At 47.4% G+C, this 22,504-nt stretch overlaps 1 protein-coding gene and 1 long non-coding RNA gene across 4 annotated transcripts in view; one reads left to right on the top strand and one right to left on the bottom strand.

Annotated features, from left to right (window-relative positions):
• The window catches only part of NOD1 (nucleotide binding oligomerization domain containing 1), a 76,078-nt gene extending 57,408 nt beyond the window's left edge, over positions 1–18,670 (top strand). For all 3 annotated transcript variants that reach the window (XM_042921387.1, XM_042921396.1, XM_042921407.1), the window contains 2 exons: positions 6,316–6,399; positions 18,476–18,670. In XM_042921387.1, coding sequence (XP_042777321.1) covers positions 6,316–6,399; positions 18,476–18,548 — 157 coding nt within the window. In that variant the 3' untranslated portion in view covers positions 18,549–18,670. The remainder of the gene's footprint in view (positions 1–6,315; positions 6,400–18,475) is intronic.
• A 90-nt stretch (positions 18,671–18,760) lies between these two features.
• Positions 18,761–22,052, bottom strand: LOC122209512. Its single transcript, XR_006197645.1, has 2 exons — positions 20,216–22,052; positions 18,761–19,466 (listed from the first exon to the last, which is right to left on the bottom strand). It is a non-coding gene; the product is annotated as an uncharacterized LOC122209512 (long non-coding RNA).
• Between the last annotated feature and the right edge of the window lie 452 nt (positions 22,053–22,504).

Below are 22,504 nucleotides of genomic sequence, written 5' to 3'. Positions count from 1 at the left end.
TTGGGTAAATTCCTAGTAATGCAATTGCTGTGTTGTAGAGTAGTTCTATTTTTTATTTTTTGAGGAATCTTCACACTGTTTTCCAGAGTGGCTGTAGCAGTTTGCATTCCCACCAGCAGTGCAAAAGTGTTCCACTTTCTCTGCATCCTCGCCAACCTCTGTTGTTTTCTGAGTTGTTCATTTTAGCCACTCTGACTGGTGTGAAATAATATCTCATTGTGGTTTTGACTTGTATTTCCCTGATGATGAGTGATGTTGAGCATCTTTTCATGTGTCTGTTAGCCCTCCGGATGTCTTTGAAAAAGTGTCTGTTCATGTCTTTTGCCCATTTCTTCACTGGATTATTTGTTTTTCATGTGTTGAGTTTGATAAGTTCTTTATAGAGTTTGGATACTAACCCTTTATCTGTTATGTCATTTGCAAATATCTTCTATTGGTTGCCTTTTAGTTTTGCTGATTATTTCCTTTGCTGTGGAGAAGGTTTTTATCTTAATGAGGTCCTAATAGTTCATTTTTGCTTTCAATTCCCTTGCATCCAGAGACATGTTAAGTAAGAAGTTCCTGCAGCCAAGATCAAAGAGGTTGCTGCCTGTTTTCTCCTGTAGGATTCTGATGGTTTCCTGTCTCACATTTAGGTCTTCCATCAATTTTGAATTTATTTTTGTGTATGGTGTAAGAAAGTGGCCCATTGCATGTTGCTGTCCAGTTCTCCCAGCACCATTTGCTAAGGAGACCATCTTTTTTCCATTGGATGTTCTTCCCTGATTGTCGAAGATTAGTTGGCCATATATTTGTCAGTCCATTTCTGGGTTCTCTATTCTATTCCATTGATCTGTGGTCTGTTTTTATGCCAATACCATACTGTCTTGATGATGACACCTTTGTAGGAAAAGTTAAAGTCTGTGTTTGTGATGCCTCAGCTTTGGTTTTCTTTTTTCAACATTACTTCAGCTATTCGAGGTCTTGTGTGGTTCCACACAAATTATAGGATTGTTTGTTCTAGTTCTGTGAAGAATGCTGGTGCTCTTTTGATAGAGATTGCATTGAATGCGTAGATCGGTTTGGGTGGTATTGACATTTTAACAATATTTGTTCTTCCAGTCCATGAGCATGGAATGTTTTTCCATTTCTTTGTGTCTTCTTCACTTTCTTTCATAAGCTTTCTATAGTTTTCAGTATGCAGATCTTTTACCTCTTTGGTTAGGTTTATTCCTAGGTATTTATGGTTTTTGGTGCAGTTGTAAATGGGATCCATTCCTTGCTTCCTCTTTCTGTTGCTTCATTATTGGTGTATAGAAATGCAGCCGATTTCTGTACATTGATTTTATATCCTGTGACTTTGCTGAATTCCTGTATCAGCTCTAGCAGTTTTTTGGTGGAGTCTTTTGGATTTTCCAGGTAAAGTATCATGTCGTCTGCAAAGAGTGAACGTTTGACCTCTTTGCCAATTTGGATGCCTTTTATTTCATTTTGTCTGATTGCTGAGACTAGGACTTCCAACACTATGTTGAACAACAGTAGTGAGAGTGGACACCCCTGTCATGTTCCTGATCTCAGGGGGAAAGCTTTTTCCCCCATTGAGAATGATATTAGCTGTGGGCCTTTCATATATGGCTTTTATGATGTTAATGTATGTTCCTTCTATCTCAACTTGCTTGAGGGTTTTTATCAAGAAAGGATGCTGTGTTTTGTCAAATGCTTTTCTCCATCTATTGACAGGATCATAGGGTTCTTATCCTCTCTTTTATTAATGTGGTGTATCACATTGATTGATTTGCGAGTACTGAACCAGCCCTGCAGCCCAGGAATGAATCCCACTTGATCATGGTGAATAATTCTTTTAATGTACTGTTGAATTTGATTTGCTAGTATCTTATTGAGAATTTTTGCATCTAGTTTCATGAGGGATTTTGGCCTGTAATTCTCCTGTTCTACTTTTGAAAAATATTTTTTGAGATGGGGTGCCTGGCTGGCACCGTCGATAGAGCATGCGACTCTTGATCTTGGCTTTGTAAGTGTGAGCCCTGTGTTAGGTACAGAGATTATTTAAAAAGAAAATCTTAAGGGGCGCCTGGGTGGCTCAGTCAGGTAAGCGACTGACTCTGGCTCAGGTCACGATCTCACAGTTCGTGGCTTTGAGCCCCACGTCGGGCTCTGTACTGACAGCTCGGAGCTTGGAGCCTGCCTTCGGATTCTGTGTGTCTCTCTCTGCCCCTCCCCTGCTTATCCTCTCTCTCTTTTTCTCTCAAAAATAAATATTTTTTAAAAATTAAAAAATGAAATCTTAAATGCAAAAATATTTTTTGAGGGCGCCTGGGTGGCTCATTCGGTTGAGCACCCGACTCTTGATTTCGGCTCAGGTCATGATCTCCCAATTTTTGAGAGATCGAGCCCCATGTTGGGCTCTGTGCTGTCACATGGAGCCTGCTTGGGTTCTCTCCCTCTCTCTCTGCCCCTCCGTAGCTCATGCTTGCGTATGTGCACGCATGTGCTGTCTCAGTAATATATTTCTCTCTCTTTCGTATATTTTAAAGTCTACTTATTTTTGAGAGAGAACGTGTGAGTGAGAGTGGGGGAGGGGCAGAAAGCGACAGGGACAGAAGATCTGAAGTGGACTCTGTGCTAATAGAGGGCCCAACGCGGGGCTCAAACTCACGAACCATAAGATCATGACCTGAGCCAAAGTCAGATGCTTAACCAACTGAGCCATCCACATGCCCCAAGAAAAGATACTTTGTAAGATAAAATGGACGTGCATAAAATTCACCCTTTAAAAATGTACAGGTCAGGGGCCCCTGGCTGGCTTGGTCAGTGGAGTGTATGACTCTCAATCTCCAGGTTTGGAAGTTCCGGTCCCACGCTGGGTGTAGAGATTACTTAAAAAAATAAAATCTTAAAAAGACAATAAAATGTATAGGTCAGTGGTTTTTAGCGTATTCACAAAGTTGTGCGACCATCACCACGATCTAGTTGTAGGGGAGTTTTACCTCCCCACCGCCCCCACTGGAATATACCAGTGTGCATTAAGCCTCCCCATCCTTCTCCCCCAGTCCTTAATCTACTTTTTGTCTCTGTGGATTTGCCTGTTCTGGGCATTTCCTAGAAATGGAATCCTACAATGTGTGACTCGTTGTCTGTGTTCTTTCACTTACGTGGGTTTTCAAGGCCCATCTACATCCTACAACGTGTCAGAACTTCATTGCGCCGTAGGGCTGACACTCCGTTATATGGATATTCCACATTTTGTCTGTTCATCAGCTGGTAGACATTCGTGTTGTTTCTACTTTTTGGTTGTTGTGAATAACGTTGCCTTTTCGATTGTTGTGAATAATGCTGCCTTTGACATTCGTGTGCATGTCCGCGTGTGGACATACGTCTTCATTTCTCTTGGGTATATGCTTAGGAATAGAATTGCCAGGGCAAATGGCCACTCTGTTCTGAACTTTTTGAGGAACTGCTAAAGTGTTTTCCAGAGTGGCTGCTCTACTTTAGGTCCCCGCCAGTCACGTAGGAAGGCTCCCATTTCTGCGCATCCTTACCAGCACTCGTCAGTGTCCATCTTTTCGAATCTTGCCATCCTAGTGGGTGTGGAGTGGTGTCTTATTGTGGTTTTGGTTTTTATTTCCCTCATGACTAACATCGGGCATCTTTTTGTGTGTCTCTCTTGGAGAAATGTCTCCACATCCTTTGCCCATTTTTAATTTTTTTGCCCTTTTTTTTTTTTTTTTAAAGTTTAGAGAGGGAGGGCGCGAAGAGAGCAGGTGCACGCGTGCGAGCAGAGGAAGGGCAGAGAATCCTAAGCAGGCGCTGTCAGCGCAGAGCCCGAAACAGGGCTCGAACCCACAAACCTTGAGATCATGACCTGAGCCAAAAAGAGTCAGACGCTTAACCAACTGACCACCCTGGGTTATCTGCCTTTTTATTACTGAATTATTGGAGTTCTTTATAACATCCTGCATACTAGACATTTACTAGATACATGATTTGCATGTATTTCCTCTGTGGGGTTTTCCACTTTCTTGTTAGTGACCTTTAAAGCACCAACACTGTTCATTTTGATGGAAGTCCAATTTATTTTTTCTTTGGTTGTTTGTGCTTTAGATACTTTACTGAGAAACTGTTGCGTAATCCAAGGTCACAAAGATTGACACCTAAGATTTCCTTTAAGTGTTATAGTTTTGCTCTTGCATTGAGGTCTTTGATCCTAAACGCTAATTTCTGGAGTTAACTGTTGTGTGTGATATGAGGCAAAGGGTCCAAACTCCTTCTTTGGCATGTCCCGCTGTTCCAGCACCGCTTGTTGAAGAGACTGTCTTTCCCTGTTAAATGGCCCTGACGCTTTTGCCAAAACTCAATTGACCATAAATGTATGGGTGTATTTCTGGACATTCTATTCTAGTTCATTGATCCGTTTGTTTGTCTTTATGCCAGGATCACACTGTCCTGATTGTTCTAACTGTGCAGTAAGTTTTGAAATCAGGAAGGGTGAGTCTCCCAACTCTGTCCTCCTTTCTCAAGGTTGTTTGGGCTATTCTGGGTCCCTTGTGCTTCTGTATGAGTTTTATTTTTATTTATTTATTTTTTTATTAAAATTTTTTTTTAACGTTTTATTTATTTTTGAGACAGAGACAGAGCATGAACGGGGGAGGGGCAGAGAGAGAGAGAGACACAGAATCAGAAGCAGGCTCCAGGCTCTGAGCCATCAGCCCAGAGCCCGACTCGGGGCTTGAACTCATGGACCGCGAGATCGTGACCTGAGCTGAAGTCGGACGCTTAACCGACTGAGCCACCCAGGCGCCCCTCTGTATGAGTTTTAGATAACCTTGTTAATTTCTGCAAAACAGCCAGACTGTGCTACTTTTATGTCTGTTTTGCTGTTGTTTTTCTGGCCTGTAGACTTTCTTTTATCTCTTTCCCTTGGGGCCCGGCCTGGAGGGAGAACAGAGCTAGAACAGGGCTAGAGAGCGTCTTGGCTGTTGGGTGGTGCACAGATCACACTGGCCCTTGTCTTCGAAGGTGGCCCCAGGGGACAGGTGCGCCTGAGCACTGCCATACTCATTGGCTCCCTTCCTGCCCGGCCTCTTGCCAGGTCGTGGCTGGAAGCAGCTCACTCAGCAAAGTGTAGGTGGTGGTGGTGGTGGTGGCAATCGTGAAGGAGGGGATTAGGAAGCGGCAGAGTTTGGCTGAATGCACGACTCTGCTCACTTCTAGGTTCTATCTTTGCTCCTCTTGCAAAAATGTCCGAGTTACATTGTGGTCGTTCTTACCAGGGAGTCGTCACCTCTGCCACTGAGCCCAGGCGCACCCCTTTGGGGCATGTGGCTGGGAGATTGGGGCCCCTCCACAGCACAGCCACAGTCCCGTGTGCTCGGGCAGTAATGGTGACAGGCGCTCCCTGCCATCGGGTGCTGTGGCAGAGACTGTGAGGACTACTTCCTTTATACATCCTCCCACTGAAACCTCGGTTACTCCCATTTTACAGATCAGGCCACCGAGGCATAGATAGTGTAAGCTTATTTCTTCAAGGCTCTGTGGCTGAGAAGTAGGGGGTGGAGGGTGTGTGTGTAGGAGGGGAGCTTTGAACCACTGCACTGACTGCCTCTTCATGGGGTTGGCCCCTTCTCGCCTAATTTCTATAATCTCATCAATCATGACGGGGCAACCCTGTCTTCCTGGTGGGGCTGCGTTCTTGGGTCAGTGGCCAGGATTTCTTAGGGTCAAGTTGAGCAGTAGGCTTTTATTCTACCAATAGCCAGGAGTGAGGAGTGGGCCTGTGATGAAGCAGAGACACCTCAGTGCCTTGGGTGAATTTCTTGGGTGTATTTCTTGGGTCGGAAGCATAGCTGCTCAGGGGAGCACTTCAGAGATCGCCTGGGCTCCCCAGCTCTATTGGAAACCTTGGTTTCATTTGGATCACTGCAACTAGACATAATGGGGTGCGCCCTTAGAGGCCCCATTATCGATGCTTTCCCACTGGGACCCACGAGTGGAAGCAGGAGAATCGTCCTCTTCCCTCCCCGCAGGAAAAAATGGGAAAAATGCCGACACATACATACCTGGGTTCGTGTATTAAATTACCTACGTGTGAGTGCACAGATCTATTAGGCTCACTCTAGAAATGTACCAAAAAATTAAACGTCTTAAAAGATGCCCTGGAGATCTGATCTGGACAGCGTCAGCCAGATTAAACGTCACGTGGACACAGCGCTTCCCCGGACCCCGTCTCATGCCCACCATGCCCTTACCATTCCTTAACAGAGGGGGCAGATTTAATCCAGTATCATGTATCTGATACAAGATATGTTCTTCTTTCAGGCTTATCCAGAACCAGATCACGGCCAAGGGGATTGCCCAGCTGGCAGACGCATTACAGAGGAACACTGGCATAATGGAGATTTGGTAAGACACATGCGCCAGTCGTAGTGATGAGAACAGTGACTGTCTACTCAGCACCCTGACTGGGCGCCAGGCACAGTGTAGAGCATGTGCCATTTATTCCTCATGTTTCCAGTAGTCCTGGAAAGCAGGCTGGTAGTGTTTCCACTTCACAGAGGCAGAAACTGAGCCCCAGAGCAGTGAGGGAATACTTGCCCAAGGTGCCACCTAAGAGGAGAAGCTGGAATCTGGTCCAGGCTGCCTGACTCTGTGGCCGGGGCTCCCCTCGTAGGTGCCCTGCCCTCCTCTACCTCCCCGCTATGCACGGGGCAGATGGCCCAGGAAAGGGATCCTGCTGAGAGTGAGTCACTCGGGGACTCAGGAGGCTGAGACGTGGATGGGGTAGCTGGCGTTTGGGGCCCCTTCTTCTCCTTTTCTGGGCTTTGCCGGGCTTGAGGAGACACTTCCCTGCTGGATTTGCTCCGACTTGTGCTCTTTCTTCCTATTTCTGCTTGGAGGAGTTGTTATGCTAGTGGGAGGGAGCTGGATTGTTTTGCTTCTACAACACTGAGCCCACTCCACTTCGTTACTGCCTCATAAGACCCATACATCGTCCCCCCTAAGCGGGTCCCGGCCTGTGGACTGTGTGGGCAGGGTAGGGGGCGTTCCCATCAGTGACAGGTGCGGCAGCGGCCTGGGTGCTGGGGATGTGGCGGTTAGGCGGACGGAAAGGGTCCTGATGGCTTGAGAGCACTGGCTCACCGGGGCTGCGGACAGGGGGCCCTGAGCAGGCTCCCCGGTGCTCTGGAGTGTGCCGTGAGCCTCAGCCTGACACAGCCCTGCAGCGTGACCATGTGGGGCACCTAGCGGGGTGGGGGGCACAGCCACATTTCCCTTGAGGACACGGGCCACAGGAGGGGTTCACGCTCTCCCGTGGCTTCCCTGAGGTCCAAGGAGCAGCCTCCCCGTGAACTCAAACCCTCAGCTCAGGGGGTAGTTACTCATCAACTACCTCATTTCGTCCTGCCGGGGGAGAATTCCCCAGCCAAAAAAAAAGTACATTGAGGTACAGCTCCTTGACCTGGGCTCCCAGCACAGCGTTTTTTAAACTTTGCTTTGGAACTTGTTAGTGCATCATAAAATCAGTTGGGTGGGTTGCAACCAGCATATTATTTGGAAAACGAGGTCGAGCAGAACACCAAAAGTCACCGTGCACAGAACGAAGTATTATTTTATACTCTTGGGTCAGATGTGGGTATGTGTGCCTGCGTGGATGCTGGTTCAAGACGTAAAATGTAATTCTCGTTTGGGTCGTGCTTGAAAAAACATTTGGAAGACTCTGTCCTAGAGGGGAGAGCCCAGCTCCAGCAAGGCTGACGGAGGACGCTGGGGCTTGGGTGCGTGTGACCCTGTGCCCGCTCCTGAGTCCGCAAGGCATGTGGGAGCTGTTGGAACTCTGGTTTGCATTAATCGCCAGCCCCCCTCCTGCCCGTGGTCCCTTCCCTAGAAGCACGTCAATTCTTGCTGACTCTGTGGTTCGAGAACAGCAGGCAGAGGGGGAGGAGGGGGCAGGCCAGGCTGCAGAAGTTTGCAGACAACAGTTGGCCTCTACTTTTCTCGGAGGCTGATTAGGACAGTTGTAAGAACACGTAGCTGCTTTAACTCTGTCCGGCTTGAAAAATGTGCATTTGTTGCCTTGGAAGGACCACTGTTCCTATACAAGGAACTACGTGTGCAGGGCCAGGTGTCTTTAGCTTGAAGGTGTGCTACCCAGGGCCTGGAGGCGTGTGTGTGTGAGTGATGTCATGGAACCAGGCTTAGTGACGTCCTGTCGCGTCGGCCCTGTCCAGGGCCGTGGGGATGAGGGAGCAGCTCTGTCCGCAGTCACCAGGGGCACAGGGACTCATTGTTCGTGCTGATATTGATTTCTACCTCATCCCTGTCCCATGAGAACTTGCAGTCTGATGCCCCAAGTGAGTTCTGCTTCAGAGACAGGAGGCAGGGTGAACAATGCCCTGACATTGCACGGCATCTATCATACCGCTGGAGTAGCTTCCTGGGAGGCTGTCTGCTCCAGACTGTGAGCTCTTTGAGGGTGGAGCCTGGGTCATGGTGTTTAAAAAAAAAAAAAAGTCAAGTGAGTAAAGGTGAAGGTCCGATGGGCTTTAGCAAGCAGTTCCTGAGTTGGGCGGCATCCCTTCCAGAAAGTAGAGGGGAGCTCTGCTGAGCCAAACAAGAGAAAGGTTCTTAAAGGCAGAGGACATCAACAAGGAAGAATTTATTAGCAGGGAGTACATCGTTGTAAGCAAGGTTGCCCTCCTAGGGAGAGCAGGAAGGTCTGACAGTAAATTTCCTAGTGTTGACCAGGAAATTCTATGCTGACTGACTAAAGGCTACATTCATTCCTGGGGTGTTAAAATTAGGTTGGATTAGGTTAGGTATTAACTGGTTTACCGATTTGGGGCCTTAACCTAAGCGATGCTATTTTGGGCCTGTGTGTGATGGTGGTCCCCGGGGTGCCTGGGTGGCTCAGTCGGTTAAGCGTCTGACTTCGGCTCAGGTCATGATCTCGCGATTCATGAGTTCGAGCCCCGCGTCAGGCTCTGTGCTGACAGCCGGGAGCCTGGAGCCTGCTTCCGATTCTGTGTCTCCCTCTCTCTCTGACCCTCCCCCGTTCATGCTCTGTCTCTCTCTGTCTCAAAAATAAATAAACATTAAAAAAAAAATTAAAAAAAACCAAAAAACAGTGGTCCCCTTTCGGACCGGCCTCTCCGCTTTGCTGAGAGCTGTGATCAAACTTTAGGGCATTAGCGCCCCTCTCAGCTAGTGCTCTGTAGTTCTCGAAGCCTTTGTTGATCCTGTGCGTGGCATTCTCAGGTCATGATGTTTTCGTTTTGTCTCTGTGACAGTCACAGGTTACGAGCTCAGGTTTACATTCTGTTAAGTCACTTTGTCCTCTTTGTACCTTTTTGGACGGTCCAGTCTGAGGGAGACCATTTGCTTAGCGGTTGGTGGCCTCAAACATGCATTTAAAGCATTTAAGAAAATATAACGCACCAGGGAGATTCTTATGATAAGCAGGGTCCTCCCCAATGTTTGCAGGGTGCTTTGAAGCCCTGGTCTCCAAGACCCAATGCCATCAAAATCAGATAAATCAAAAAAAGACCCTGTGGAAGGAGTCATCTTCTTAAGGCAAGCGCCTTGTTTTGGGATATGATGTAATCGAGTTTCAACTTTCCCAGGAGTGTAATCCAGGTGGCACCTCCTTGCTCAGCTAAACGATAATCAAGGGCTATTCTGTTCTCAAGAACAACACTGGCCAGAGAGTCTAGGGATCGTTGTTGGGCAGTTGTTGCTTTAGTGGCAATGTGACAAGAATTTCAAGAATTAAGAAGTCCCTGATCATAGCTTCGTTTGTATTTATCCCTAAACAGAGAAGTAGAGGTTTGCCAAACAGAGTCCTGAATCATGAAAGCCTCCTGGGAGGTCCTTTCCAACTCATGGTGTAAATTCACAGGAGTTGACCAACGATAAAAGTTAGATTTTCTCCCGGCCTGAAATAAAAGTTTGCTCCAAAGTCCAGAGGGTGTCCCAGTGGCCTGGGAAATAAAGATAAGGGCATTACCTTTCCTAGCCGATGCCAGAGTAAAGGAAAGAGGAGAAAGCGTGTCATGTTCAGTTCATGTATGAAGCCTTGATCAGGTGTCTTGAGCAGAAGCCGTCTACCTTGGGGGCGGCTGTTTCTTTTCCTTGTCAGTTTGATTTGTGGGTCTCCAGCGTCTGCATGGGACCAGGGCTCAGGAGGAGCCCTCTTGAGCCATGTGATATGTACCCCAGGCTCAGTGCCTTCTGATTGTGCAGCACTGTCCATGGTCAGGAGTGCTTTGTAAGGTCCTTTCCAATGGGGCTCAAGAGCTGTTTTTCTCTGGTGATGTTTCCAAAATACCTAATCACCACCAGGCTCTAGACTGTGACCAACAGGACCCTTTTAATTGGGATCCCAGATGCCTTTTTTTTTTTTTTAATGTTTATTTTTGAGAGAGAGAGAGAGACACCCAGAATTCGAAGCAGGTGCTGAGCTGTCAGCACAGAGCCTGACACAGGGCTCGAACCCACAAATCGCGAGATCATGACTTGAGCCGAAGTCAGACGCTTAACTGACTGATCCACCCAGGTGCCCCTATATTTTAATTTTTTAAGCTCCATGCCCAACCTGGGGCTTGAACTTACAACCCTGAGATCAAGAGTCACATGGTCTATTGATTGAGCCAGCCAGGCACCCCTAGATTGGTGAATTTATGAATACATTTCATAGTTAGAAATGTGTTTTTTCCTGGTACAAGAGCACAAAACAGGTTTTGCTAACATGTGCAAATCTGTTGCATACAGAGAAACTAAAGAGAAAAGTGGATAAACCTATGTTAATACTTAGTGTTTTCTTATTTGGAAGTGATCTAGATTTTCAGTGAATTTACCTTACCATGTAACTTAGCAAAACTTTAACGTTTTGGGTTACCACCAAAAAAGAATTTGGAAGCTATTTAAAAGTTTACTTATAAACTTTCTTATCTTATTTACATCTATTTAATTTACTTGTTCTTAACAATTATATGTGGAGTACCCATAAAACTTCATAGGCAAACTCAACCATTATTCTGTTTAGTTTTCTTTTTTTTCTGACAGATTTTGCAACAGAGATATCATGAAACTAATCTGACTTTCAGTAAACAAAAGCAGAATAAAAGTTTCATATTTAATGCTGATAACTCCAGGGGCACCTGGGTGGCTCAGTTGGTTAAGTGGCCAACTTCAGCTCAGGTCATGATCTTGCAGTTTGTGGGTTCAGGCCCCATGTTAGGCTCTGTGCTGACAGCTCAGAGCCTGGAGCCTGCTTCGGATTCTGTGTCTCCCTCTCTCTCTGCCCCTTCCCTGCTTCAGCTCTGTCTCTCTCTCTCAAAAAGAAACAAACATTAGAAAAAAAAGATAAACATTAGAAAAAAAAACTTTTTTAAATGCTGATAACTCTAAAGACAGGTCTATTTTAATTAAACCAATAACCTTAAATTAGCTTTAACACCAAATATTTTCCCAGCTCACTTTAACCCAAATGTTTTTTCTGTCTAGCTTTCTGAGTTTTAGAATGCCCCATCCTTACTGGCGCTTCCCTTCAAACCATACCATCCAGAGGTAGAGAAAATATCACACATTTACAACATACACGGACATACATACAAATACACAGAACAGATGCAAACAAATTCTTATGGCTTTCAGATTTACTAATGTTTGTAGACAGATGATGGGCCCAATTTCCAAGTACGTCCCTCTCTCTCTCTTTTTGGTGAACAACGTCCCTCTAAAGTTTGCATTTCAAAGAAGGGCTCTTAGGTGCTAGAGAAGATGGGGGTAGAAAATTTATAGAGAACGTATCTAAGTTTTGTCCGAGGTGATTTGGAGCATTATCTGCCTGTTACCAGAGGTGCTGGAGTCTGGGCACAAGATCCCTGTTAGCAATTTGCATGTTACTTTATTTATTTTTTATGTTTGTTTATTTTTGAGAGAGCGAGCAAGCGAGACAGAGCATGAGTTGGGGAGGACTGGAGAGAGAGGGAGACACAGAATCCAAAGCAGGGTCCAGGCTCTGAGCTGTCAGCACAGAGCCCGATGCGGGGCTCAGACCCACAAACTGTGAGATCATGACCTGAGCCAAAGTCGGACGCTTGACAGACTGAGCCACCCAGGTGCCCCAGCAGTTTGTATTTTAAGAAGACCTCTGTGTTTACATTTCAAAGACCTATTAAGGGACAGAGAAAGAATGCAAAGACTTCTTTTTTGCGCTAGTAACATTCTTCACTTTTGAAAACATGGAGGGGTTATTGGGCATATATCTATTATTCAAATGTTTCTTTTTTAATTTTTAAAAAATGTTTACTTATTTATTTTGAGAAAGAAAGAGAGCAAGTGAGCAGGGGAGGGGCAGAGAGGGAGGGAGGGACAGAGAGTCCCAAGCAGTCTCTCCACCCTGTCAGCAAGGATCCCGACTCCGGACTCAATCCCATGAACAGTGAGATGATGACCTGAGCCGAAATCCAGAGTCAGTCGCTTAACCTATTAAGCCACCTAGGCGCCCCTATTATTCAAATGTTTCTGGGAAGCCGAATTAATTGTTCTGTTGGGTGATAGAACACAGGGCAAGATATCAAGAAATTCAAAGTGATATGAGTGAAGTCTTGTTTATTTAGCATCCTGTGGTACACTGCCCAATGTGACTTTAAGTCTCAGCACCTTGGGTCCTGAATGGTGAATTATGTTCTGGAAACTGGTAGGGCAGTATTTTCAATAGGGGCCTGAATATTATTTCTGCCTACATGCAGCATTTAAAGAGAGAATACATGAGTACTTGGTTATAATTAAATAAAATGCTTGATTCATCTGGGAAAAAATGTACTCTTTTTTCCTTAAGTACATGGCAATTTTGTCCCAATATCCTGACCGTTGATGATGTCCACAAAAATTTTGAGAGGAACCAGAGAGGTTTGGAGATTGGTAAAGATAGGTGGGTTTTGATTTGTTTGCGGAGTTGCACGTCTGGTTTTGTAGAGATTTGTAAGACAAAGATCGATTCCAAAGAACCAGATTCCAGCCTGAATGTCAAGAGACAGGCCCACCTTTTTAACTAAATTTGCTTCTTTTTTTAAAAATTATTTTTAGGGGCGCCTGGGTGGCTCAGTCGGTTAAGGGGCCGACTTCGGCTCAGGTCGTGAGTTCGAGCCCCGCGTTGGGCTCTGTGCTGACAGCTCGGAGCCTGGAGCTTGTTTCCGATTCTGTGTCTCCCTCTCTCTGACCCTCCCCCGTTCATGCTCTGTCTCTCTCTGTCTCAAAAATAAGTAAACATTAAAAAAAAAAATTTTTTTTTAAAAATAAAAATTATTTTTATACATTTTTTGAGGGAGAGGGAGGGAGACAGCAAACCAGGAAGGGGTAGGGAGAGAGAGAATCCCAAGCAGGCTCTGTGCTGTAAGCACAGAGTCCGATGTGGGGCTTGAACTCACAAACTGTGAGATCATGACCTGAGCTGAAACCAAGAGTCAGAGGCTTAACTGACTGAGCCACCCCGGTGCCCCTAAATTTGCTTCTATATATCAGGGGGATTAATGGGAATGAACAGAATGGTACAAAGCATTTTAACAAAAAGCCTTCTTCACGGTTACACACGTCAACCTTGGCTTCTATTAGCCTCTGAACACCAGCCTTCCTCTGATCATTTGTCAGAAGGCCAAGCAGAAATGTTATTGGTCATCTCTTTCCTCTGTGAAGGGGAGGTGGGTGAATAGTCAAATCTTTTTAATGTTTCTCTAAATTTGGTAGGATCTTCTGAAAGTGGAGGAAAAAGGGCTTTGTAGAAGATTTCCTGCCGTTTGGGGGGCATGAATTGGGGCAGGAGACATCTGCAAAGGCAATCGTCCAAAAAAGTCTAAGGCCGACAGAGGTCAATTACAGTAAACTAAGCCCTCCTGTGTCGTCGTAGGTGCTTGGTGCTTCTGTTAAAGTCACTTTCTGGCTTTCAGCATTTACTGAAAGAGTAAATATAAGGAGTAAATATAAAGAGTAGCCTTTATACTTTGAACCTAGAGGTCAGGCTGGATGTTAAGAGGGGAGTTTTCATCAGAGGTGGACACTTACCTGTCTTAAGTCTAATTTTTGTTCTTTTATGTTGTCAAGGGAATCCCTAAGGCTAGCCGTTCTAAGATAACTGAGAGCTTTTTATAAAGAATTTTTTTTTTTTTCCAATAGCCAATTTAAACGATCTGGTACCTGGCCATTGATAAATAGGATGTTACTAATTTCAGTAGCAACTCAAAACCATAAGCGGCTTAACCGAAAACTCCAAAGAGGTGTGTCCCAGAGGGGCAGAGACGAGGCAGCCCCCGTGACCCAAAAGTTTACTTCCAGGACCAGGCTGAGAAAGCAGACAGCTTCACTGTGCCGGCCGGAAGAATGAGGTCACGTGTGCCGTGTCTCCGGTCTCCCCAGAATGTGAGACACCTCCAGGCTCATCTGGGGCAGGCAGACGCTAATGGAGTGGCATTTCCCAGCACTTGACAAGCAAGCGGTTGAGGCAACAGAGGCCCTTATGGGCTCGGACCTCTCCTGACACTTTCCTGGGAGGCGGCACGGCCCCGACAGAGCATGCTGCTTATAACTGTGTTTCTGGGTCCCCGGTCTGTCGGACTGGCCACCACGGTGCACCCTGGTAGGTGTGCCCTCCACGTGACAGAAACCAGAGAAAGGTCACAAAGCCAAGCTCTTAGGACACAGAACAAGATGAAAGCAAAATTCTCTTATATTCATATTAACAGCCCCGCCTACGCCTTGGGTCTCTGGGGCCAAACTAATCCGTAGGAGAGATGTGCCTTCGGTGTTTTACAGTGTACCCTGCCCCCCAGATGTTTGCTTAATCTACCCCATTCCATGATCAATTTCTCCTACTGGGGGTTCTTTGAGTTAGATGACAAGCACTCTAACAGCTTTTAGGTGCCTGACTTGTGACCACTCGTGGCTTTGGCTTCCAAGATGTTTCCTAGCAACAGCCTGTACCCCATGTGCGCGTTAACCACAGCAAAGTTTGTGTAAATGGCCACGGGTCCGATGCAACTGGGACCTCGCTGGTCTGTGAGGCGGGCCCCAGCGGCGGGTTTACAGGGCCCATACCTGTGTTCTGTCCTACGATAATTCCTCTCCGTGACACTCAACACGGAAGACACAGACAAAACAGTGACCGTCTCTGGGAGGAAATGATCAGTAGCCAAGGAGTATTCTACCACGTTTTTACCGGAAGTGGCTACACCCAAGGAACTGGTTCTACAGTATTTTCTCCTGCTAACTAAATCTGGAGACAGAAGGATTCTTACCACACTCGTTCCACCAGACCCCGCAGGCAGAGGTGCCTGGAGGCCGACGTGGTCAGAAATCTCACCTTCTGCTGGCTGCACGTCAGATGTCCCAGGATCTCAGCTGCAGCAATACCAGGCAAGCACCTGTCCCGTGAGTTAGTATCCTGCCGATAATGCCAACCAAAGGGAAGGAGAAATTCGTCCTCTACCCTTCAAGGTCTTCCAGCTGGGCTAAGAGTTAAATTTGCATAAAACAGATTAACCAGGGGAAAAAACCACAGAGTTTTATTATGAGTGCACAGTGGGCCAAAATGGCCAAGGCAGGCAGTTTTCCTACATTGTAGACAAAGAGACAATAAATGAATCCATGAAGAATTGACAGGTCAGGGCACCTGGGTGGCTCAGTAGGTTAAGTGACCGACTTGGGCTCAGGGCATGATCTCACGGTTCATGGGTTCAGGCCCCGCGTCGGGCTCTGTGCTGACAGCTTGGAGCCTGCTTCTGATTCTGTGTCTCCTCCTGTCTCTCTAAAAAATAAATAAATAAACATAAAAAAAATCCGCAGGACAAAGAAAACTCAATTAACTTCAGGAGTTCCAATTAGTAAGGAATTGTCGACAGAATTTGGGGTGTGATATATATTAGTAAAAATTAACAAGGGGTGTTTATACAGCTTTCTTGCCTCTAAATTTCCTATCTGGTAATAAGGTCTCTTTACCTCCCTGGTAAAGGGAGGGTAATCTTTCAGATGGGAGATTTACTTCCTGCTTCCAGGGGACAGAGGAGGGTCCGAATGCCCTTCTTGTGCAGGCTGTCTCTTAAATAAGTTTTATTTAAAATAATCAGTATGCCATGGGGCCGTCTGGGTGGCTCAGTTGGGCATCCGACTTTGGCTCAGGTCATGATCTCACGGTTCACGAGTTCGAGCCCCCTGTGGGGCTCTGTGCTGACAGCTCAGAGCCTGCTTCGGATTCTGTATCTCCCTCTCTCTCTCTGCTCCTTCCCTGCTTGTGCTCTCTCTCTCTCTCTCTCAAAAAGAAAGAAAAACATTACGACAAATTTTTTCAGGATGCCAGCGCAGCACATTTTGGAGCAGCCTGTCCTTGGCCCCTACAAAACCAACTAACTAGAGCTCTTTTACAAATTAACGTCAGCAGTACCATCCAGAGGTGGGACAATATGTCGTGTTTATAACGTACATACAAACACGCAGATGCAAAGACCCTACATTACTAATATTTGTGGTGTCGTGTTTAGTCTCTTGCTAAATCTCTTAATTAACCTTTTAATGAAACTGTTTTTGGAATCGTGAAACCTTTCAGAGCTGCTGCTTTATGCAGCAATTTACGCAGGTATCCCAATGCGTTTTACTTGGGGAAGCCGTGCTCTCAGATGCGCTTCTAAATGCCCTCACGCCTAATGGGAACGTTCCCCATAGTGGCCGTTGTACTTCTAGGTGGTTTTTGGTAACGTTTTGCCATTTCAGTAGGTATTCACAGGTCCTGGCACCATCGTGATCAGACATAAAATGGGCAGGTGGGCTGGAAGGTGGCATGTCTGTAAAATTTAAGGATCCCGTTAGCTGAGCCTTTGTTTACACCAAACAACCCAAACCTTCACACGCCAGCGGTAACCAAAACCTGTTAACCGCGGACTGGGCTGGCGGAGAGAAGGCTGTGCCCACTACCGGCCATTCCCAGCACGGACCCGCCCAGTGGTCTCCACTAGACTGCAGACTGGAAATGGGGACTGCGGATGGGAGCTGAGGAGGAATTCCTACGTGAACTGGCAGGCTGACCCAAGGGTAAGGGCTGGCGCTCCGTGAGAACCGCCCCCCATCCCACCCCCATCGCTCTGTGCTGACCCGTTAACCCTTGACTGGCAAGCCTGTTAGGGCAGGAGCTCTGGTGCAAGGAGGGGAGTACGAATGGAGAGGGACTCCCCGGTGGCACCACGGAAACATGGGGAAATGGGCGAGGCTGACCTTGAACTCAGAAGCGCGCTGGCAGGGCGCCCTGCCTGTGGGTCTCCTTGGCCCTGGAGGCCGGAGGAAGTTCGCTTCAGATCCCAACGCTGCCACCAAGTCTGACAAAATTCAGCCGAGTAAATGTGAAAGTCTGATTGGCTGACTGGTAGAGGGAATAGCATAATGCCAAGGCTCGGAGGCAGGAAGGGGCCTGGTGCTCTTGAAAAGCAGCAAGATGTCCGTGGGCCCTGGGGTTCAGACGGTGCAGGAGAAGGGGCAACAGGGAGCAGAGGAGAGGGGGTAGACTAGACCATAAGAGATCTGTGGGTCGTGCCACGTATTCGGGTCTGTATCCTAAAAGCAATGGCAAGTCGTGGAGGGGTGTGAAGCAAAGAGGGATATGATCAGATTTGCATTACAAAGACCGTTATGGCTCCTCCAGGAAAATGGATTTGAAGAGGCCAGAAGAGTACATGTAAAGGGACCAGGCAGGAGGGCACTGCAGTGCTCCAGAGAAGAGACGATGGCGCTCAGACCACCATGGTGGTGGTGAGGATGTGGAAAGGTCCCAGGAAGGCACTCTGGGGATGTTTAGGGAATAAGATAGAACTTTGTGATAGATAGACTACAAAGATGAGGGGGTCAAGGCCGACCCCCAGGTCGCTACCTTGCACAGGTGGATAAAGAGTGGTCCCGTGCACTGAGCCAGGGTCCCTGGGTGGCGTCCAAGTGAAGATGTCAAGTAAGTGGAGCCACACGGGAGAGGTCTGGGCCACAGGTCCACTCATGTAGGGATGAGGTCAGCTGGGGAAAAGGGCCAAGCCCCCAGTCTAGAGGAAATCCAGTATCTAGAGGCCACGTACGGGAGAACATGGGAGAGGAGACGGAGGTGGAGTGGCAGACACAGGAGAAAACCAGAGAGCAAGAAATCAAGCCGAGCAAATGTGGTGGTTCAAGGAGGCAGGGGAGAGAACAGCCAAACGCCCGTGAAGGACGGGACAGACGAGGCCTGAGACAAGGTCATTAAGTTCAGGCTCCTAGAGGCTATTGGTGACCTTAGTGAGACCCAGTTCATAGAGCGACGACAGCTGGAAGGTAGTAATCTTACCAAGCAAGTGTCTGAATGGAGCACGTTCCGGAACTTCTGGGCCACGTGAAGAACAGGAGGGTGTCGGGAACACGTCCCGGGAAGGCTCCTACAAACCGCTAATGTTTTGTGTTCTTTGTTTCTCCCCGACAGCCTAAATGGAAACTTGATAAAGCCAGAGGAGGCCAAAGTCTTCCAAGACGAGAAGCGGATCATCTGCTTCTGAGAGGCCGCTGCTGTGCACGGGGTGTGGGCCCTGGGCGGCCCACTAGCAGAGCCAGCCACCCCGTGCATTCGCCCCTCTTGGAGTCTCAGGGGACCCTGCTGCCTTGGTGACAGGCACGAGCATCCCTGAGCAGCTGTTACAATTTTGCAGGGCGTGAGTGTGCCTGGCGGGCCGTTTTACTTACTGTAAATACACTATGAAGAGACGTAATGCACGTGTAGGGTTATCTTTATCGGACATTAGAGGAAGAAGACTGAGCTCAAACGCCTGCCCTGAGGACCCCGGAGATGAGTTGGTCACGCTATCTTCGTGGAAGAATTGATGGTATAGAGTTAGTGCCAAACTTCTTGGAGAAAAGGTGCTCGACGACCAAGTGTTTTACCTGGAATAGTCTCTTCCTCCTCCGTACTCCCCGACAGGTTGACAGTCTGCTCACCTCACCGCTGTAGTTACTAGGTCTGTGCAGTGTTGCGATTTGATCCACCCAAGGTTTTGCCAAGGCAAGGGCTCCTCCTAGGCTTTTGTTTTAGTCCTAGAGTCTCACTCTGCGGACAGAGATCGCCGGGTGCCCTCTTAGCAGGTCTAAGAGAAAAGAATGGTGTCCTCGTAACGTTGAGTTTCCACTCAGGGCTTTCTCACGCTGGGCTCACCTCCTCGGGAAGGCGGATGGGGGCAAGCACAAGTGCTCTGCCCTAGGAAGAAGAACCTGTGCCCCTCCTCCAAAAGGAATAAGGCCTGGCTTGCCTTTGTGGCCCTGGCCTCCAGGCAGAAGCTTCTGTCTCTCTCTCACCCTCTTGAGGAGGGGAGTTTTCTCTTTGCCCCAAAGTCCTTGGGAGGATGACTGAACTAGGCCGAGGGGGCTGCTGAGAACCCAGCTAGCAGAGCAGGTTAGACACCGACCATCATGGCGGCCACATGCTGGACGTTAAATGGGGGTTGGGGGGGGGCGGCGGTGAGATTACCAGAGAAATTGTTCTACCAATTTATTTGTTAATAAAATATTGAAAACACTCCTTCTAATTGCCCGAGTCTGGGGTTTTTAAAAGGGATTCAGCCTGGGATCCCTGTACTGCATGCCTGACTCCCTTCAGAGACACCCACTGCGTCGGGTAGGGCCCTGGGGTGCGGTGCTGTGAAGAGGCCGGGGAGGGAGGCCAGAGCAGTCATCGGTATGGTCCTTCGCAGGCCTCTCCACCTACCGAGGGACGAAGAAAAGCCGAGGAAGTAACTGAGGCCTTTCCCTCCATCTGACCTGTGAATCCACACAGCTGGCTTCTTAGAGGAACAGACTTGGTCAGGGGTGGCTGGGGTTAGGATATGGCCCCTGGGCCCTCGCCCCGCGCTCTAGTGGGCCCTGGCGGGCCATGTTCCACACGGACTCCTTTCTGGGTCTGTTCACTGCTGCGGGGAAGATCCAGGTGGACCTTTCATCCACTGTGGCAAGATAAAGATCCAACAGGAGAGGGGAAGCGAGGGGGGTGCCTACCGACAGTACCTTTGAGTTCTTGGAGGCCCAGTCTGGCTTTGTACAGCAGCCCCAGTACAATTTAGGAAGTTAACTCTGAAAATCCTATCCAGCCATTCAGCCACGTGGTGGCCGTCCCCCTAAGGGACTGCTTTGGTAGCTGCCCCCCACCTCTGCCCTCACCCCAGACCCGACTACTCACCTAAGAGTGGCTGCTTCACGGGGTGACTGTCTCTACCAGAGATTCTGGGCAACCGATGTGGAATGAGCGTGGTGAGCTGATGGCCAGGGGTGCTTCGACCTCAAACTTGCCGACTAAAAGAACTATACAGATTCAGGTCTTATTAAACCACTAAAACTAAACTTTTGAGAGTCGAAAGTTTACTCAGAAACCACCCAATAGTACTGCTCTTAGAGATTATCAACATTAAAACTGCTGCCTCTAAGGAAATTCGAATTTATGTAGTGTTGGCTTAAAGTCTATTTGGAAATGCTCTGGTCTTCCAATGGTAAATGAAGGATTTTCTATTTCTCAAGTCTCCTAATTTGCTGGAAAGGTTCTCCATTACTCACTGGTGAGTTTCTGCACAAGAAGAGGAGACCTTTCCTAATCAAGAAGAAGAAATCCATTGAAAATTGGAAAAAAAAAAAAAAAAGCCACAGACTTAGGACTGTTTCCTCCCACAGGACATTTTGGTTGGTTTAGGGAAATGACAGTTCCCATATTTCAGACCTGGATTTATGGCATGTCTGTGCTGATTTGGAACTTCTAAAAAAAAGCCAGGTCAAGTCACTAGGTGGCTTTGGGCCAGCACCTAAGACTATCGGAATCTTAATTTGCTTTTTGAAAAATGGGAATCCTAGAGTACTGCTCACAGAGTGGTTGCGAGGACCAGACGTGCTGACGCATGGTAAGCAGCACAGCAACGTCCGGCGCAGGGTCCCCGCTCAGTATACGCCAGTTATCGTGAAACCGACATTGCTCATTTCAGCTCACGATGGACCGCCCAGGTGGTTCTCTTCTCAACGCTTGGGCTTAGGGAACTTCCCAACAAGGTCAAATATGGGCCTGGAAGTTCTCAAAGTCAAGTCCAAAAATAGTCCACCTCAAGCTTCTTGGAACAGTCTAGCTCTGTCAGTGAAAAGCATAGCCGTTAGTTTTCATCATTATCCCCAAACAGCGCTACCCATTTAAGTGTCACTCACTGAACAGCGGGAGGCACATCCAGGTCTTCCTCACACAGTCGAGACGGGAGCAGGAGCCCCCGTCTCCTGCTCCACACCAAGCTGGGCCCACGAGCCTTCGCCAGGCGTCCCCTTCTGCTGCCAGACTGGAAGCATTTGGCTCCCGGATATTTTGGTCCACTTCCAGGTGCTCCACATGTCTATTTCTAGTGATTAATTGATCACTTACAGGAAAAAAAAAACAAAAAAAAACCAAAAAAAAACCATCCTTGCCCTGGAGTTGAAAGACAAAACCAGGATCACTATCCCAGGTCCATGGGGAGGAGTATTCGTGCAAATGGAATAAGCTGGTGAGGAGGCCGGGGCTCCTGTGACCACACAGATGCGCTTCTCAGAGAGCTGCGGGGCCCTGGGGGCCATCCCGGCACAAGTCCCTCGGCCTGAAAATCGAATGGACTGTACCCAAGACCGGCCTAAAACGTAAACCTAAACTAAAACCTAAAACTGGAAAGGTTATGGGCCCCCAATGATCTGTAGTAAAAAATTTTTTAAAACAATAGCAAATTATAAAGTAAGTGTGAGGATGTTAAGCAAGTTTTTCCCATGACTACCTGGGTACTTCCTGGGGCAAATAACAACTACCCAAAGATCTCAAAAATTTTTCCCCTGATTTTTTTTTTCTGTCAGTGCTTTCTGTTATGAAAGCAGTAGTGTTGCTATATTAAAGGAAATTTTAAAGATAATGCGAATACAGAACACAATAGTAACAGTTCATTTTTGCATCCCATCTTCCCGTTCTACCTACTTCGTGACATTTTTTTCCCAATTGTTTTTATTGTGGTAAAATATACATAAAATTTACCATCTTAACTATTTTCATTTTTAATTTTTTTAATGTTTATTTTTGAGACAGAGCAAGGGGGGGGGAGGGGCAGAGAGAGAGGGAGACACAGAATCTGAAGCAGGTTCCAGGCTCTGAGCCGTCAGCACAGAGCCCAACACGGGGCTCAAACCCACAAGCTGTGAGATCATGACCTGAGCCAAAGTTGGACGCTCAAGCGAGCCACCCAGGCGCCCCCACCATCTTAACTATTTTTAAGTGAACGGTTCAGTGGCATTAAATATATTTGTCATGTTGCACAATAATCACCACCATCCATCTCTAGAATTCTCTTCTTAGAACACTGAAACTCTAGACCCATGAGAGAACTCCCTACTCTCCCCTCTTCCCAGCCCCTGGCAGCCACCCTTTCTGTCTCTAGGATTCTAACTATTTTAAGTACCTCATATAAGTAGAATCACACAG

This window comes from Panthera leo, chromosome A2, assembly GCF_018350215.1.
Source record: "Panthera leo isolate Ple1 chromosome A2, P.leo_Ple1_pat1.1, whole genome shotgun sequence".
Lineage (NCBI taxonomy): Eukaryota > Metazoa > Chordata > Mammalia > Carnivora > Felidae > Panthera > Panthera leo.
Note: the sequence above shows the minus strand (reverse complement) of the source record. Positions and strands in the feature narration are given on the sequence as shown.